The sequence below is a fragment of the Acanthisitta chloris genome, unplaced genomic scaffold (genome assembly GCF_000695815.1).
Source record: "Acanthisitta chloris isolate BGI_N310 unplaced genomic scaffold, ASM69581v1 scaffold1358, whole genome shotgun sequence".
NCBI classification, from domain to species: Eukaryota; Metazoa; Chordata; class Aves; order Passeriformes; family Acanthisittidae; genus Acanthisitta; species Acanthisitta chloris.
Window position 1 is genome coordinate 1,749 of NW_008686222.1, and position 14,935 is coordinate 16,683.

General features: G+C 39.0%; 1 protein-coding gene across 1 annotated transcript; it reads right to left on the bottom strand.

Annotated features, from left to right (window-relative positions):
• Positions 1-455: 455 nt before the first annotated feature.
• On the bottom strand, positions 456-14,325 carry CFI (complement factor I). The gene is made up of 12 exons (XM_009080020.1): positions 14,266-14,325; positions 12,993-13,305; positions 11,565-11,709; positions 10,059-10,234; positions 8,958-9,068; positions 7,288-7,398; positions 6,095-6,133; positions 5,494-5,597; positions 4,779-4,891; positions 3,769-4,043; positions 2,567-2,668; positions 456-673 (listed from the first exon to the last, which is right to left on the bottom strand). Exons 1-12 carry the CDS (start codon positions 14,323-14,325, stop codon positions 456-458), a joined length of 1,767 nt encoding a protein of 588 aa, XP_009078268.1.
• Between the last annotated feature and the right edge of the window lie 610 nt (positions 14,326-14,935).

Below are 14,935 nucleotides of genomic sequence, written 5' to 3' on the forward strand. Positions count from 1 at the left end.
TCCACTGCCAAGCAAGGCAGTATCCTGACGGTTGCTAGTGACAGGGGCCTTGAGGTGATGTAAGCTCTTTAAAGTATTCTGGTTGCTGTCCTTTCTGTGAAGTTCACATATTGCCAGTGCAGTCATTTTTCAACCACTGCTTCCAGGATGGTTGTTTGTTTCAGCTAAATAAACAACGGCAATCAAAATGCAGTGTGAAAAGTGGAAAAGAACCCAAACTACAACAAGAAAAAGATATTTTAATATTCATGCTTTTATTTGAGACTTTTGCTGTGGACTTGTGTCTAAAATTCTCTTCCTACAGGCTCTGTGAAATTGTGGCATTCACAGTGTTAAGAATTTAAAAAATCTATTCTTTCAAGATTTGTGCTAATTACATGACTGCTGATTGTGAAAAAGGACTAGTGTTTATTTTTGCATGGGTGATACGAAGGGAGTATTCAATTTTCTGAGCTTCAGATGTTATACCGTGAAATGACACTCCTTGTCACATGATGGCTAATCCAGTCATAATAGCTGGCAACTTTTGTGTACACACCAGGGTGACCAGCCTCCCCACAGTTCTCACCCCAGCTCACAATACCCCAGACATGAGCCACGTTCTGTTTATCATAACAGATCAAGGGTCCTCCTGAATCACCTTTGCAACTGTCTGTGGAGCCATCATAAGTACCTGAGGCAAAAGAGGAAATAAAAAGCAAAAAATAAGTTCATATACAAGCTAGCACACAAAGCAGAACTCAGGAGATTTTTTTTCATGTTCATGTCACTTCCTGGCAGTTGTTTGCCTAATGGTCACCAGTAAAGGAGGTTCTGAACCTTTTCAGTCTATTCTCATTTCTTTTTAGGTGCTGGGTCTCCCTAATATTTGTGGCTGGCTCAAACTCTCCTCATTTGATTTTTTGGCAGTCATGTGAGTCTTGTTTTACCCTGTGCAAAAGAGAATAATTCAGCCATGCTGCCTATTGCATCACAAGAAGTAACCCATAAAAATGGAACAAAAGCAGGAGGAAAAACATTCAAAGATTTGTAGGCTGATTTCTGTGGAAATGAAGATAACGTAGTATGTGTATGATTCCATGTCTGCCTTTGGTCTCGTCTCATTGTCCAGTTTCTTCTGTACAATGAGGCCTCAAAATAATTTTCTTTACCAGCTCTATGAAAACAAGTAGGCAGGTACAAGAAGGAGAGCAAATGAATCCTGGGGTGGGAGGGAGAGCAGCTGTCTGTAAGTGCCCTCATTGCAAGGTCTCAGTCTCAGTCTGGACCTTTTGCAACCCCAGATAGCAGCCCTGAGGTACAAGTGTGTAGGATCCAGTATTCATGAACCTACCTGTTTGCAATTCAGCAAATAATACTGCTTGTGAAAAAAAGGAATTAAAAGTAAAGGATGTGCTATAAACAGAAATGTTGCTATGGAGTTAGAATATGATTTATGCCTTTTCCTATATACTCAGTAAAAGTGTATTAATTTCTAACACCCTTACTACACTTTTCTGCTTGGCCTAGTATGAAGGAGTCGACACTAAGCATGAGTCTGTCAGTTTTAAAAAATGTAACCTCCTTCTTGAATGAGTTAGGTGAACTTTTCAGAGCTGCAATTACTAATCCTATAAACCAAGATTTTATTGCCTTTAATCAGTTTAATTAATATTTGCTTGTATAACTAACTTCCATGGATACTAGACCTTAATTTCAAAGTTTGTATTTACATCAGGGAGAAGTAACCTCAGATATTCCTTTTCTGAATCTATCCCAAGTGATACTGTCTGTGTCCCCTCCTGATCACTTGAAGAAAAAAAGAAAGAAGTTACACAACTTGTGAAATAAGTAAATCCAGTATCTTACAGATGACAGGCTGAATTTATCACAAATGATTTGGCTTTTATACTTGGTTTTTGTTTTCTCACTGAGTAGCTGGTTTAAATACTGCTTTTACTTTTTGATTTAATGAACAGTTGAAACTATCTGCCCTGTAAGTTGAATACTCGTTGCTCTTTCATTCATGTATTTGGCAATACCTTTCATTACTGGAGAAACAAAAAATATGTATTCAAAAGCCTCATTTTAATACTCATCATGACAAGTGGTTTCCTGGATAGACTAATCTAAGTTTGAAAAGTTAGCCATATTTCCTCGGGGTTCAGAGAGGTAGTAGCAAATGTCTAAGCAGGTGAATAGTTACATTCTAGTCAATGGAGCTACTAATGCTCTCTAGGTTAGGCATTTGCTTAAACAGGTTGCTGAATCAGAATCAAATGTAGTAAAGGTAGGAAGTTCAGAGGGGTGTAAATTGCTTGTGTATTTCAAAAACATAACTCAAATTACATGCAGAAATTTGCCCACATAATCATAGAAACCTGGCACACTGTGATCTGAGCTCTCTTTATAAATAGGTATATAATGGTGGATGCTGTAGGCTCCAATGGTTACCATTTGTCCAGTAGTGATAGTGTGGTAACTGGTTTATTGCCTTTCCCAAGTCTGGATTCCCAGCCAGTATGTCTGACCTTCTAAACTGTGAGTCTGACAGTAGAAAAATTCTAGTCAGAACATTGATGCTTACCTGCACATGCCATTTTTTTAAAAAATCGCCCTGGATACAATTCAGAACAATTATTAAATAAATTAACATTGCCCCATTTGAGGATATATTGTTTGACGTAACCTAGAAAAGAACAAAATTTTCTAAATTTAAAATGGTAAGTACATAGTAGACACATTGAATATAATAAGCTGAAAGTTATGTATTTACTTATTTACTGAATGTTGTCTTCAGTATTATAAACCAGAAACCTTAAACTGCCAGTAACATTTGCCCCATATGAATCACAGTCCATTGGCCATATATTTCAAAAGAAAAGCAGAGTGGTTTAATTGCAGTGTTAACTGCAGCGGTTTCATTTTGTGACATTTTCACCCTTTCCATTTCCTTGCCTTCCTCAGTTGTTTTCTTCCTGTGTTTTCCATATCAGAGATTTCAGACACTTGGAAACTGGTGTATTGTTTTCTATGAAATGGAGATGTGGCTGTGATCATCCTTGTTACCTTTTTTCCAATTCATCTCTGTCTTTTCTGGATGAGTGGTCCAGTTACTGAAGATACGGGTGAACTATGTATTCACAAATATAAGAAGCGTCTCTGTTTTGTTCTCTGTCTGTTTGCTGGCAATTCCTGATTTTGCATTTGCTGGGTGGATTGCTACTGAGTATGGACAGGAGCAACCTCACAACCAGTATGTGGTAGCTCTAATGCCAGGCTGTAATGCTGTGATGCAAAACAAAGGCTTCAGAAATCTTTGAAAGCCTGATTGCATTTGGCTTATCTGTTTCTGTGCAGCCTTTTCTGGGCTAAACTCAAACATGGCTGAGACAGGATGCGCTAAGTTTCCTAACTGGTGGCTGCAGGGGACAGAGGACAGGCTGTGACTATAGGGCCCTGTGAGCCACTTGTTAAATGTCATTAACAGGTCTCCACAACTAATACAAATACTAGATGGACAAAAGGAAAATTTCTTATTGTCAGGGTAATTTTCATTCAGGGGTGTCCTACAGATCAATTTACTAAGTGGCTGAGTGTCAGAGGAAGCAGTACAGAAAAGAGAGTGATCGCTGAATGCCAAGCCACAGCCTACATTTTCTGTACTCGGCCTCTTCTTAGTGCTTTGTGCACAACTGTTCTTCAGCCTTCTCAAAATTAAAGCTCACCACAATTAGAAAACGAGTGATACAAGTAATACATTCTTGTAGCCAGCACTAAAGCAAATACCTTTCTCTAGTCCCCATCCAGAAACCTTGCATCTGTCACCAGTGTTGAACATATACTCTGACCAGGGGATACAGGCAGGCACGACGTTTTCCAGGAAGCACTCTCTGCTCCCAGAACCTCTCAGCTCCAGCAGAGCAATGTCATTTTCATAAGTTGATGCATTGTAATTTTCATGAATTATCAGTTGCTTTACTTCTAAAGTATTTGTCTCTTTGTCATACAGTATTGTATTCAACAGTCCAATCCAGACACGGTAGAGATGGACGCGATTTGCCCTGGAAAAAAACAGTGAAATAAAATGGATTTTGATACTTAACACAAGCAATGTACTTAACACAACCAGCTGTAAACTTTGGCATTTTATCAAAGTTTCTCTAGAATAAAAATTCATGTTATATACATATAATTTCTTTCTGGACTCGATGACCAAGTTTTTCTGAAGTGTAGCAAATTCAAGACAGATGACACATGATGAGTAGTGCAATTAATACAGAAAAAAAAATTAAAAGCCAGGCTCTGTGTTTAGTGCTGTGACAAAGAGAAACCAGGTGTTTATGCTGCTCTGAAAAAAGAGTGAGCAGGTGTGGATAGGACTGGCAGATCTTCCCTGAATACTCTTGCTTGTTCTGAGGGATGCATGGCCTCAGGGACATTCTCAGGGCACAGATCCTGGACTTCCACAAGGTACAGATGGCGAAGAGAGGAGGTCCTTTGTATTTTATTTCAGGCAGGGAGGTTATGGTGAACCTTTCCTGCCTGCCTGCTGTCTGACTGAAGAATGCCATGTCTCTTCAATCTCGTAATTACGTTTTTATCCTTCTATTTACTGCCAAAACATTCTACTTTCTCTGAACCTTGCCCATTGTTAATATGGGTGAGTCAGTGTTTTAAATTGTTCTATTCAATAGACATAGAAATGAGCAAATTAGGTAGCTGAGAAGGGCAATAATATCCAAATCAATCTTTCTGCCTTGCAATAAGAAAAGAACAACACAGTTTGTTGTTCTTACCTGACACAGTGTGCAGCAGTCAGAACCCAACAGCCACCAATATAAGCCCCTCCACAGTACACCGTCCCTTCTTTGCTGATGTCTCTAATTGCCACTTGCCAAGGGAATTCACCCTGTTCAAGCAAAAAACAAATAGCGAGAAATCATAACTGTACTATTTTTAGTGCATAAAGGGAAACGCATCTTTTGGTGTCACCTCATCTCCTTGACTATGTCTGATTATAAGTAAAAGATCTGCTACCCAGAAGTTGTGAACTGGGCTCCCTCAGATATAAAGGATATAAATAGTAAAATGCAGTAATTTGATTCAATCTTATGACTTTATGTGATGCCTTCTTCCCTCCAGCTTTCAGTCATGAAACCCCTTGGAGTTAGAGAAACAGATGGAGGATCTGACCGGGTTTGGTCAAGTACAGCATTTCAAAGATGAAAATTTTAATTCCGTTTTGCCAGAGTTGTTATTTCTAGCTATTAGTCTTAAGTGTTCTTCTGAGTAATTTTCAGTATGTAATTTTACTACAATGCTCAATTTTGCAACTCCATGTTTTACAAGTTGTGCTTCTCTTTACTTTCATTCAGTGTGATGCTACTACTTCTGCAAAACATGAAGTGTTGTAGCTGATTTTTTTGTTTCCATATGTTCAACAGAAGGCAAATAATGCCCATTTAAATTAATTCTGAACAAAGTGGTATCTGGGAAGTTTATTTTTCTTACCTTTTTGGCATTGTATCCACCTACGATTCTTTTCCGTCGAGTGAACGTATGATTTGTAACACCACAGTGCACTTTGGGAAGAAGTGTCTTTACCATTTTTCTTTCTTTAACAAAAAGGAAAAATGTATCTCAGAATTCAGGTATCCATTCTCTCTATTTGGAGACAGGTTTATCTTTACCTAGAAAATGTGAGTGCTGTGAATATGCCAGTAACTGAAATAGCAGGAAAACAAAGACCAGAAATTTTAGCATCTGTTTTAGCTTTGACAATTGCTTTTGTCTTAGCATCACATTATTTCTTTTAATTTTCCATGGCTGCTTGCATTCAGGCAAATAATTTAAAAGCTGTTCCCCTAGATTTGCTGAGAGTTTACCTCCACTGGTTGCCAAAACATGCAGACGTGGGTCCTCAGCCAGGATGAATTATTATGGCATTCTTGAAATTTGTTAAAAGCGAGAAAAATAGTAAGGCCCAGAGTGTATATTACTAAATCACAAAGTCCAAAAGTCTGAGTGTTCTGGATCTGACCAGCTGGCTGCTAGCTAGAAAGTCACCAATAAGAGGATGTGCTGTTGTTTTTGGAGAGCTAGTTACACTTACCTTCATCCACACTGTCATTTTCATCACCTTTTATTCTCTCTGTAGTAGAATAACAAAATACTAAAATTACTGGCATTTACTTGAATATACGTTTCAGTGCCAAAATCGTGGTACACATTGAAATGTGTAAGGGCATACTATTTCACATGGAGAGCAATACTTTTAAGCCTGGTTCCTGGTCTTTCCTTTCCTAATAGACACTGGCTGCCTCAGCCTACAAATGACCTACAATCAGCAGTTACTCTTTTGTAACTACATGATATCTACTCTGTTTTCCAAGCCTAAGGAGCCCTTCTGCAAATAAACCCAGAGAAACAGCCTTTTTTTCTTGTTTTTGATCTTTAAAGTGATATCCCATTCTCCTCCATCAGGAAACAACAGAAATTTCTCCTCCTGACCCATCAACCTTTTGAAGATTTCTAAAGCCCAAAGGAGCATTAGGAAATAGGGTTGGGATTTTTTTTCCCAATTTAGATTGTGCTGTTGTGTACTGTATGCCTCCTTTAACAGGGTAAGGGAGGGTATTCAACATGAGAGGTAAATTAAATGCTACCTGAATCTGTTTTTTCAGCTTTTATTCAAACCAATTGCCCACTGAATTCAGTTCCTAAATGGGGACTGAGCATCGGGTCTGTTTTCATGTCACTGACAGTAATGTTTACATTTAGAGTTCAGTTTACCTGTACTAATTACCATTTACTGATAGTGTTTACTTTTTGGCTTTAGACTTTGTCTCTCATCAGAGCAAGGAAAAACATTCAAATTTCAAAGCAAAGTGAAATCTCTTCAATAGAGAGGGGAATAGCACAGAAGAATTACTATAATGGCAAACTAGTTGAATTCCTCCTCTGTGAGGAAAATATTCCTGCTTGCCCTCTCTACATTTTCTTCACAAATAGGGGATACCAGTTTGAGAGATGGCCACATAAACAAAAGACAGAATCTGCCTTAAATGTTCTAAAACATCATCTGTTTATACCTTTACTTTTTTGCTGTTCTCTTCTAGAAGGAAAGGGAAGAAAACTAAATAATCTTTTCTACCTACTATGCATAACATAACATTGGGAAGACAAAATCTTGCATGTATTTTGGTTCTGCCAATATGATAATTTAATAATATGCATTGTGTAGTCTCTAGTTAATAACTGAGCAGAATGAAAGGAAAGAAACAAAATCACCGTTCAGAGGGGAACTTTCACAGCCAGCTTCATCCTCTCCAGTGAGGCAGTCAATTTCCTTGTTGCAGACATTCTTATTTGGAATACAGATATTTGACCAACAATGGAAACTGTTGTTTCTGCACTCTGTAACACAGGAGAGTTACAAATGTAAATCACAGGATCCTATGAATCAGCAACCTCACATAGGCAAAGAGATTTTTAAAATATAAAGAAAATACAATATCCATGTCACAGAGGACTTGGCTATTCATAAACAGATCAAAAAAGCAAGCTCTGTAATTGTAAACAAAATGAACACTTGCCTCTCTGCTCTTTATAAGCTCAAAGTTTTAAGACTTATAAAAGTGGATCTCTGTTACCAGTTCACTGCTGTATTTCTAGGCTTGGTGTTGCTCCATACTACTTTCATCCATAACACATGCTCACACTCAATCTCAGCCAAAGGACCTCCAATTTTGTCAGCACTACTGATCATCTCAAATAAGGAACTGATGGTGCTTGGGCCAATCTCACACCACCCATCTCCCAAATCAGAGACCAAACTGATTTTTAGTTGAAGAAGCTAAATGCAGGGTTAAGAATCAAGAGTCTTGTTATGATGATACTGGGTGTAATAACTTGCTTTTTCTAAAATTCTTGATTATATGAAAAGGTATTATAAACCTGAGAAACCCCTTCCTTTTAATTTTTGTGATCACTTTGAATGTTATCAAGAGAAAAGCAGTGCTTGAATTTATGGCAGGATTTTTTGAGCTTATTTAAAATCTTAGGTCAATCTACTATTTAAGGATTTATGTCTTTAATAGAAAATAAGGGAGTTCTCTAAAAGAATGATCCAATATTATGCAAAGACCACTGAACTCAGTTGAAATACTTGATCTCAGGAAGCATAATTTTCAGTCCATTCAGCTGAAACAGCATGATTATTGTCATCTAGAATCCAAATAAATGCCTTCCAAGCATATGAAACACAGGTGTTTATTATTTTTTCTAAAATGCCTATGACTGTGTTTCCACAATTATCAGATTAAATCTACTTAAAATTGTAAAACTACAAAATTAAGGTTATGTAGGGATAATGATGGGATTTGTAACCCACATGAACATTTGGCACGGGAAACCCAAATTTTGAAAGTATTCTCCTGCATTCATGTCATGCTAGATCCATTCCTTGTTTCTAATCAGAAATTTTATAGCTGGAATTGCAGATGCTGAAAGAATGACTGCTCGTGAACAAACAATGTGACAGGAACTGTTTACAGATATTCTATGGATAATCTTGCATTAGTAAGAAATTTAAGAGAGATCTTACTTTGGTTTAAAGATGGTTCATTGGAAAAAGTGTCTTTGTTTAATTACTACTGTTTTTTCCCAACTAAAAATACATTTACATTCTAATATGCCTCTTCTTTTTGTGTCACTGTTTGTCAGCCTCCTAAATAATCTCATTGTATTTCCTCATGCTCTGAGGAAATCCAGATTCTCAGAGGTCACTTGCCTGCCTCAAAAAAGTATATTATGTTGGGTTTTTTTCTGCACTTGCCTATACATAAACTATGGTTTGATTGCTCCAATGTGACTTGTTGGAAAAGAGAATTTTACTGTTACATCACTGTAAAAATTCTTTGAGGGTGGTTTTCTGCTGAGATGATTTTGAAACACCCAAGAGAGGAAAATATTACCTCTACAGCACAGTTCATCACTTAGGTCTCCACAGTCATTGATTCCATCACAGGTTTTATTCAGAGAAATGCACTTCTTGTTGACACACTGAAACTCACCATCTGAGCATTCTGTACAGCACAATGAAAACAAAGTTAGTGTGGAATTGTCTATAGGTTCACAACTGCCCACACAAATACTCTGCCTGCATATTTTATTCTGTCAGTAGTTTGGCCTGTCAACAGTAGGCATGCTGAGGCCCAGTCATGCAAGTAGGAATCTTTCTTTTATTATTTTAATTGCTTTCAGTGTGACCACTTATTTTCCTCCTCCAACTTGCAGTAGCCTGGCAAAAGGGAATTCATTTCTTCTAGATAAGGATAAGAACAAGCACTAAACTAGAAATGGTCAGTTCAAATCCACTGTAACTGATTCTAGAGATTAAGATGATGGATGCTCCCCCTCTAGAAAGAACTCAACAAGTGTCTGAATAACTACTTTTGTGGCATAAGAAAAACCTGAGACAATTAATAGCTCTCCTAACCATCAAAATCTCAGGCTGATGCTTATCAGTCCCAAAGAAAGCTCAGTACAGAGAATGAAAAGTTGTTAGGATTCTAAACAAGGCCTTGATTCCCCTTTTATCAGTGAGAAACTGAGGAGTCCCAGAAGACACCAGCAGTTCCACTATAATCATACTTGTCTGGCTACATTGCTACTAGTGTACTAATTGATCTCCCTCATAGAGAAAACAGTCAGTAGGATCTTGTCACCTGTCTCCTCACCAGTTAAGACAGGAGAGTTAAGGCTTGTGGGATACAATATACCTTGGTAACCTTGGAAGGGATGAGGGAACAAACAGAACCATGAGTGAAATACATTTACTTTGGGGATATATCTGTGAAAATACTTTAGGAGCAATAGTGATTTTCCAAACTCATAAACACAACTGTCTTAAGATTGCCACACTTGTCTTAAAGACTGCAGAATAATTATTTTTAAAAAATCAAAAGGTTTCAGTGCAGGTTGGCTGAGAGTTCAGCAAACTAGGTCCTCATTATTTAAAATAAACTTAAAATGTAAGAACTCCAAATAGATATGAAACTAAAAAAACTACTAACCTCTGAGATTTTTATAGCACTGTAGGCTAACAAGTCCCTCATTACTATCTCTTGACTTCATCTCTATGTGACATTCAGCAAGACTTGTCTCTAGGCCCCTGCAAGTTATTTGCAGACAGTCCAATGGATTTAAGGCAGATTCCGCGGTGGTGGAACTGGCTTGGAATTCAGCGCCTCTGTGAAAATACAAAGAATAGTAACAAATTATATAATTTCACAATGGATTGTCCACTGCTTTTATTATTTAGAATTTATATGATTTTCCTCAGTGTTAAAGAATTTTGTTCATGACTAAGAAAAAGAGTAGACTTCCCATGGAATTGTCTAGGAGTAAATAGGAGATGTTTACTTTGAGAGAAAAAGGGCTAATTTTTGCAGGTTGCTGCATAGAACTGTCCCCAAATCCATATGTAGTTCTATGACAGTCACTGTGTATCATGATGGGTAGAAAAGTCTCTTATGCAGCAAAACTTGTAAGCTCAGATACATGTCCATGTGGACACAGGTGAGGCACAACTTGGAAACGATCCTGCATGGGGTCAAGTATCCTTGATGTCATCAAAACCAATGCATATTGAGGAACTCAGGCCACTGCGAGGCTGTGATTAATAAATTTTATCTTTCTTGGTTTTACATGAGCAGTATCCTCCTAACAGTGTATGTGTTCCCTTCCTTAAAGAAATATGGATTGAGTAAATCAGTTACTAGAGAAGCTTTCAGTGAGACTCTAGGGCTGAATGCTCTGTCCCTGAACAAACCCTTCTCTGCTATCTAAAGAGATACTGATCAAGACTAGGAAACATTTGCTTCTCACCTAGAGGGGGCAATTTAGGGCACTGCAATAACATTTTTAGTCTTCAGGTAGGGTTGGGGAGGCAACTCTACCTGATCAAGTTAAATTAGTTGTACAGGTGTAAAATTACTATGTACAACATAACAATTTACTCTTTATTGAGGAGCTGAATACACAACTCGGGTCACTAGTGTGATCATAGGAAAAAGGTTCCATGTGGCTTCAGCCATCCCTGGGGCCAAAGCAAGCAATGGCTGTGGGGGCAAGGACTGAAGAAAAAACCCACCGTGTTCTGTTTTTTGTTAGTCTGGCTGGTGCAAGTGGCAAAACAGAACTGTATCCTGCTGCCAGCTAGCATGAGAAACCTTTCTCTGCACACAGATTATTGCTCACAGCTACTTGGGGATGGTCCATCCACGCACTTTCCCTTACACAGACCTGAGAGAACACCTCCACATTAGTCTTCAGCATTATTTAAAAAGTAAAACAATTATGGTTTGTATAGTTGTAATATGTAATAGAACACAGAAATCTGTGGTTTGGCTTTCACTCTCAGGGGTCGATTTAAGAAATTTTATCAGAATATTGTAGCCAATATATTGTTCATGAGTTTTCTGTCTTAACTGTTGGCTGGCTGTGACTGACATTTTGGTGAGCATTACTATTTTTTCAGATCCCTGGCTGTTATCCAGAGCTGAGTTCCCCAAACTTACAGTTCAAAGCCAAGGTGCTTGCAAGCCACATTTGCTTCATTCGTAGTCCATCCATTAGCGCATACGAAACTGTCATCCTTTTGATTCACAGGTTTTACACGAAGCAAACTTAAATTTCCATGACTTGGAGAGATTGAAAATGTTTCTAAAAGAAAAAAAAAAGGGGAAATAAAATCATATTTAGATGTATCTGGTGGAAAGACAGCACAAAACCAAATCAGAACTACTTTTGTATTTATAGCCAAAGTTCATATGGAAACAAACAGTAGATTGGAATTCAGAAGCTTCAGGTATTATTCCTGAATTTTCTGAGGATTGACTTTGTGCTTTTGGGTCTGCTACTTTTTCACAATATAGCAGTTTAAGGACAAATGAGAGTAATTATTCCTACCACATAAGAGTAACTGGAGGTCTACCGAGGACAGGTTGCATTTTGGTATAATGACCTTCATTAGGGACTTTTGATAACCAACACTTGAAGTCACATGGCCAGATCTTGCTTCTACTACCTGTGTAGCAAAATGTCTGCTGTGTACAGTGGAGCTAAGGTCCTTGGCTTAACATAGTGAAGCCATATAGAGAGCACATCAAGAACAGATGGAGGTTCTCCAGACCTTTTCAGTGGAATAGGCATTTGAATTTTGCCACCCTGAGGGTGATGGGCTGAACTGCTGCTTCTGGGGGAAAAGGGACTGATGTCAGGTACTGGGACAGAGACTGGGAAGGAGAGCCCTAGGCCTGCCTTGGTGCTCCTGCTGCGTTTGGTGGAGGTGGTGCTGAAGGACAGGTAGAGACAGAATCTGCCTCTGCCTAAAGAGCCCACCTGCCCAGTTAGCAGGAGCCATTTTTCCCTGCACTCACACAGAGGGAGCCAACAAAGGAGCTTGGTGCAGCCTGAAAAGCAGGTCAGTGCCCAAACTGTTGCTGGTTTGTGGGACACCAGCTTTCTGTTTTGATGAAACCCGCAGCGCAAAGATGACTGAGGTAAACATGGCTTATTTTCTCCCCATGCACTCACACACACACACATACCTCAGCAGCTTGACTCCATTCCTTGGATTCTTACTCCTGTGAGGTCTGTCCCTCTCCAAAGATACCCTCTCTGTTAATATTCACACCAGGCTCTCTCCTACTGCCTCCCACCATAGTCAACACCCTGCTTGGAAACCTTCGAGCTCTTTCCTGTGTCTATTTCTTCCCTTCTCACCTGATGATTTGCGCAGCCTAGTAGCATCAGGGTGACCTGGGCCTGTCAGTCACTTTAGTTTTATGAAAATCAACAGATATTGCCCATTTTCAATGACTTTTCATTTCCTGTTTCATGGTTTTACTAGTGCAAGAAAATGAACAGACTTTCTGAGCTGTAAATAGTAAGCACCTCCCTAGCCACCAAGGACTGATAACTTTTGGAGGAGGAGGTGTTAATACCTTCAGGCATGCATTTTCCCTTGTGCAGAAACTTTTCTTTGGGTTGTTGACACTCATAGCTCTTCAGCTGGCAGTAAGTACTGAAGTGCATTCTATTGGCAGAACAAACTGAAGAGCCATTCTTTGGGCACTGGTAGGGAAGCTTGCAAAGGCATTTTCCCTCCACACATCGTTCCCATGGGTCACAAAAGACTTTCCTACAGGACTTGTGGGTGTATTGGTTGCTTAAGCATTCTCCTATGAGGTACTTGTCTTGCTTGGCTGGCCAGTTAACCTGCCCAAACTGGTTTTCTTCAGCATTAGATGCAGCATTCTGTGAGGCACAAAAAAAATAAAAGGGAGTAAGATTAGAGACTGCACCAAGAGTTTTGCAGATCCCTTTACTGGCCTAAGCAGAGTGTCCATTCATTAGCCTTTTCCCATAACAACCACAGCGTTGCTAAATATATAGTGTTTATCTCCTTGCCTTTAGCCATCTCGTCCTTCTATGTTTTTCTAAACATGAAACATGAAAAATATGTACGGATGGCCTCTGCATAAAAATGGGAGAGAAAAGTTAGTCCTCGAATGTGATTTATCAGCCTTATCAACCGAATCCACAGAGCTGAAGTTTAAGGTTCCCATGAGAAATCACAGCCACAGTAAGGTCAGTGAGGATGCCCATGGGGCAGAATTTAATCCAACAACCCTCCTTTCAGTGGTTGTATAATCTTATTAAATTCTTCCTGTTCTCAGGTCAGCAGAATCCAAGCTGTGAGCCAGATCTGGCTTGGCGTAACTCCCATATTGTGCTAGGTGTTTCTCCTGAACGGGAACAACAGGTGCTGATTTTTATCTCAGGATTTCTCCAAAAGACTTGGGGCATGCTGCATGCTCAGCCCAGATCAGCTTTCTGGGACACTGAAAACAATCTGTGGCAAACCTTCTGGCAATAGGATACACCACAATACCATGTCAGAAGACTAATCCTGTTTCTCAATAAAGGGGGGCAGGGAACATTGCAGCACCTTTCTGTGGTCAGCCATGGTTGCAAATTTAGTTTAGGATAGGACCATGATTAAAATCTTTTCCAGAAGCCTGTTAGCATAAGCCCCAGATAGAATCCATACATGAAATAGCTTCAAACATCCAAGCTAGACTAAAGCAAATGTATGAAACACAAATACTATGAAAGGAAACTTTAAAAAATTCAACTGGTTTTGCTTGAATAAAAATAACCCATTTTTAAACTCTTTCTAATAAATTACTGCTACCACAATGAAACATATCTTACCTCTGATCCACAGAGACCAAAGAGAGACAAGAAAACCAAGCAAATTGGGAGCATTCCCATGATGGAATTTTATCTCCCTTGGCAGATGAATCCCTCTGGCTGGGATTCTTTTGAATGTCAGCTGTTAGATTTGTGTTTAATTTTTAACCATTAGTAAAATATTTTAAAGTGTGTTTAGAAATAAAGTACAGGATCCTCAACTATTAACTGATAAATCTGGTATTTCCAAAAGATCCCACCTCAGTTTAACTGGTTTTATCGTAAGTGCATGACGAGATACCAAAAGTAAAGCCCTGAAAGTAAATGATTAAAAGGAAGCAGTTATTGAGGACACACCTTCCTTTTCTTTGGCCAGAGGAGTCTGACTGAAACATCACTCTGTCTCTCCTGCTTGTAGGCTATTCATCTTTGCCAGATTATTGTGAAAATGTTTTTATATACAGTGTACCTATGGAGAAACACTACTATCCATGCATTGTCCATTACATACTCATCGGGATTACAAACTCAGATGACACGATTTGTAGCCAGAATTCTCAAGCATTTGACAAATGCCTGAAGTACAACTCTGGCAGCTTATTTCCAGGGAAGCTTTGACCGAAGCCGCCAGGACGGAGCCGGCGCTGCCCGCGCCCCGCGCAGGGCCGCGGGACAGGCAGAGCTGTCAGCG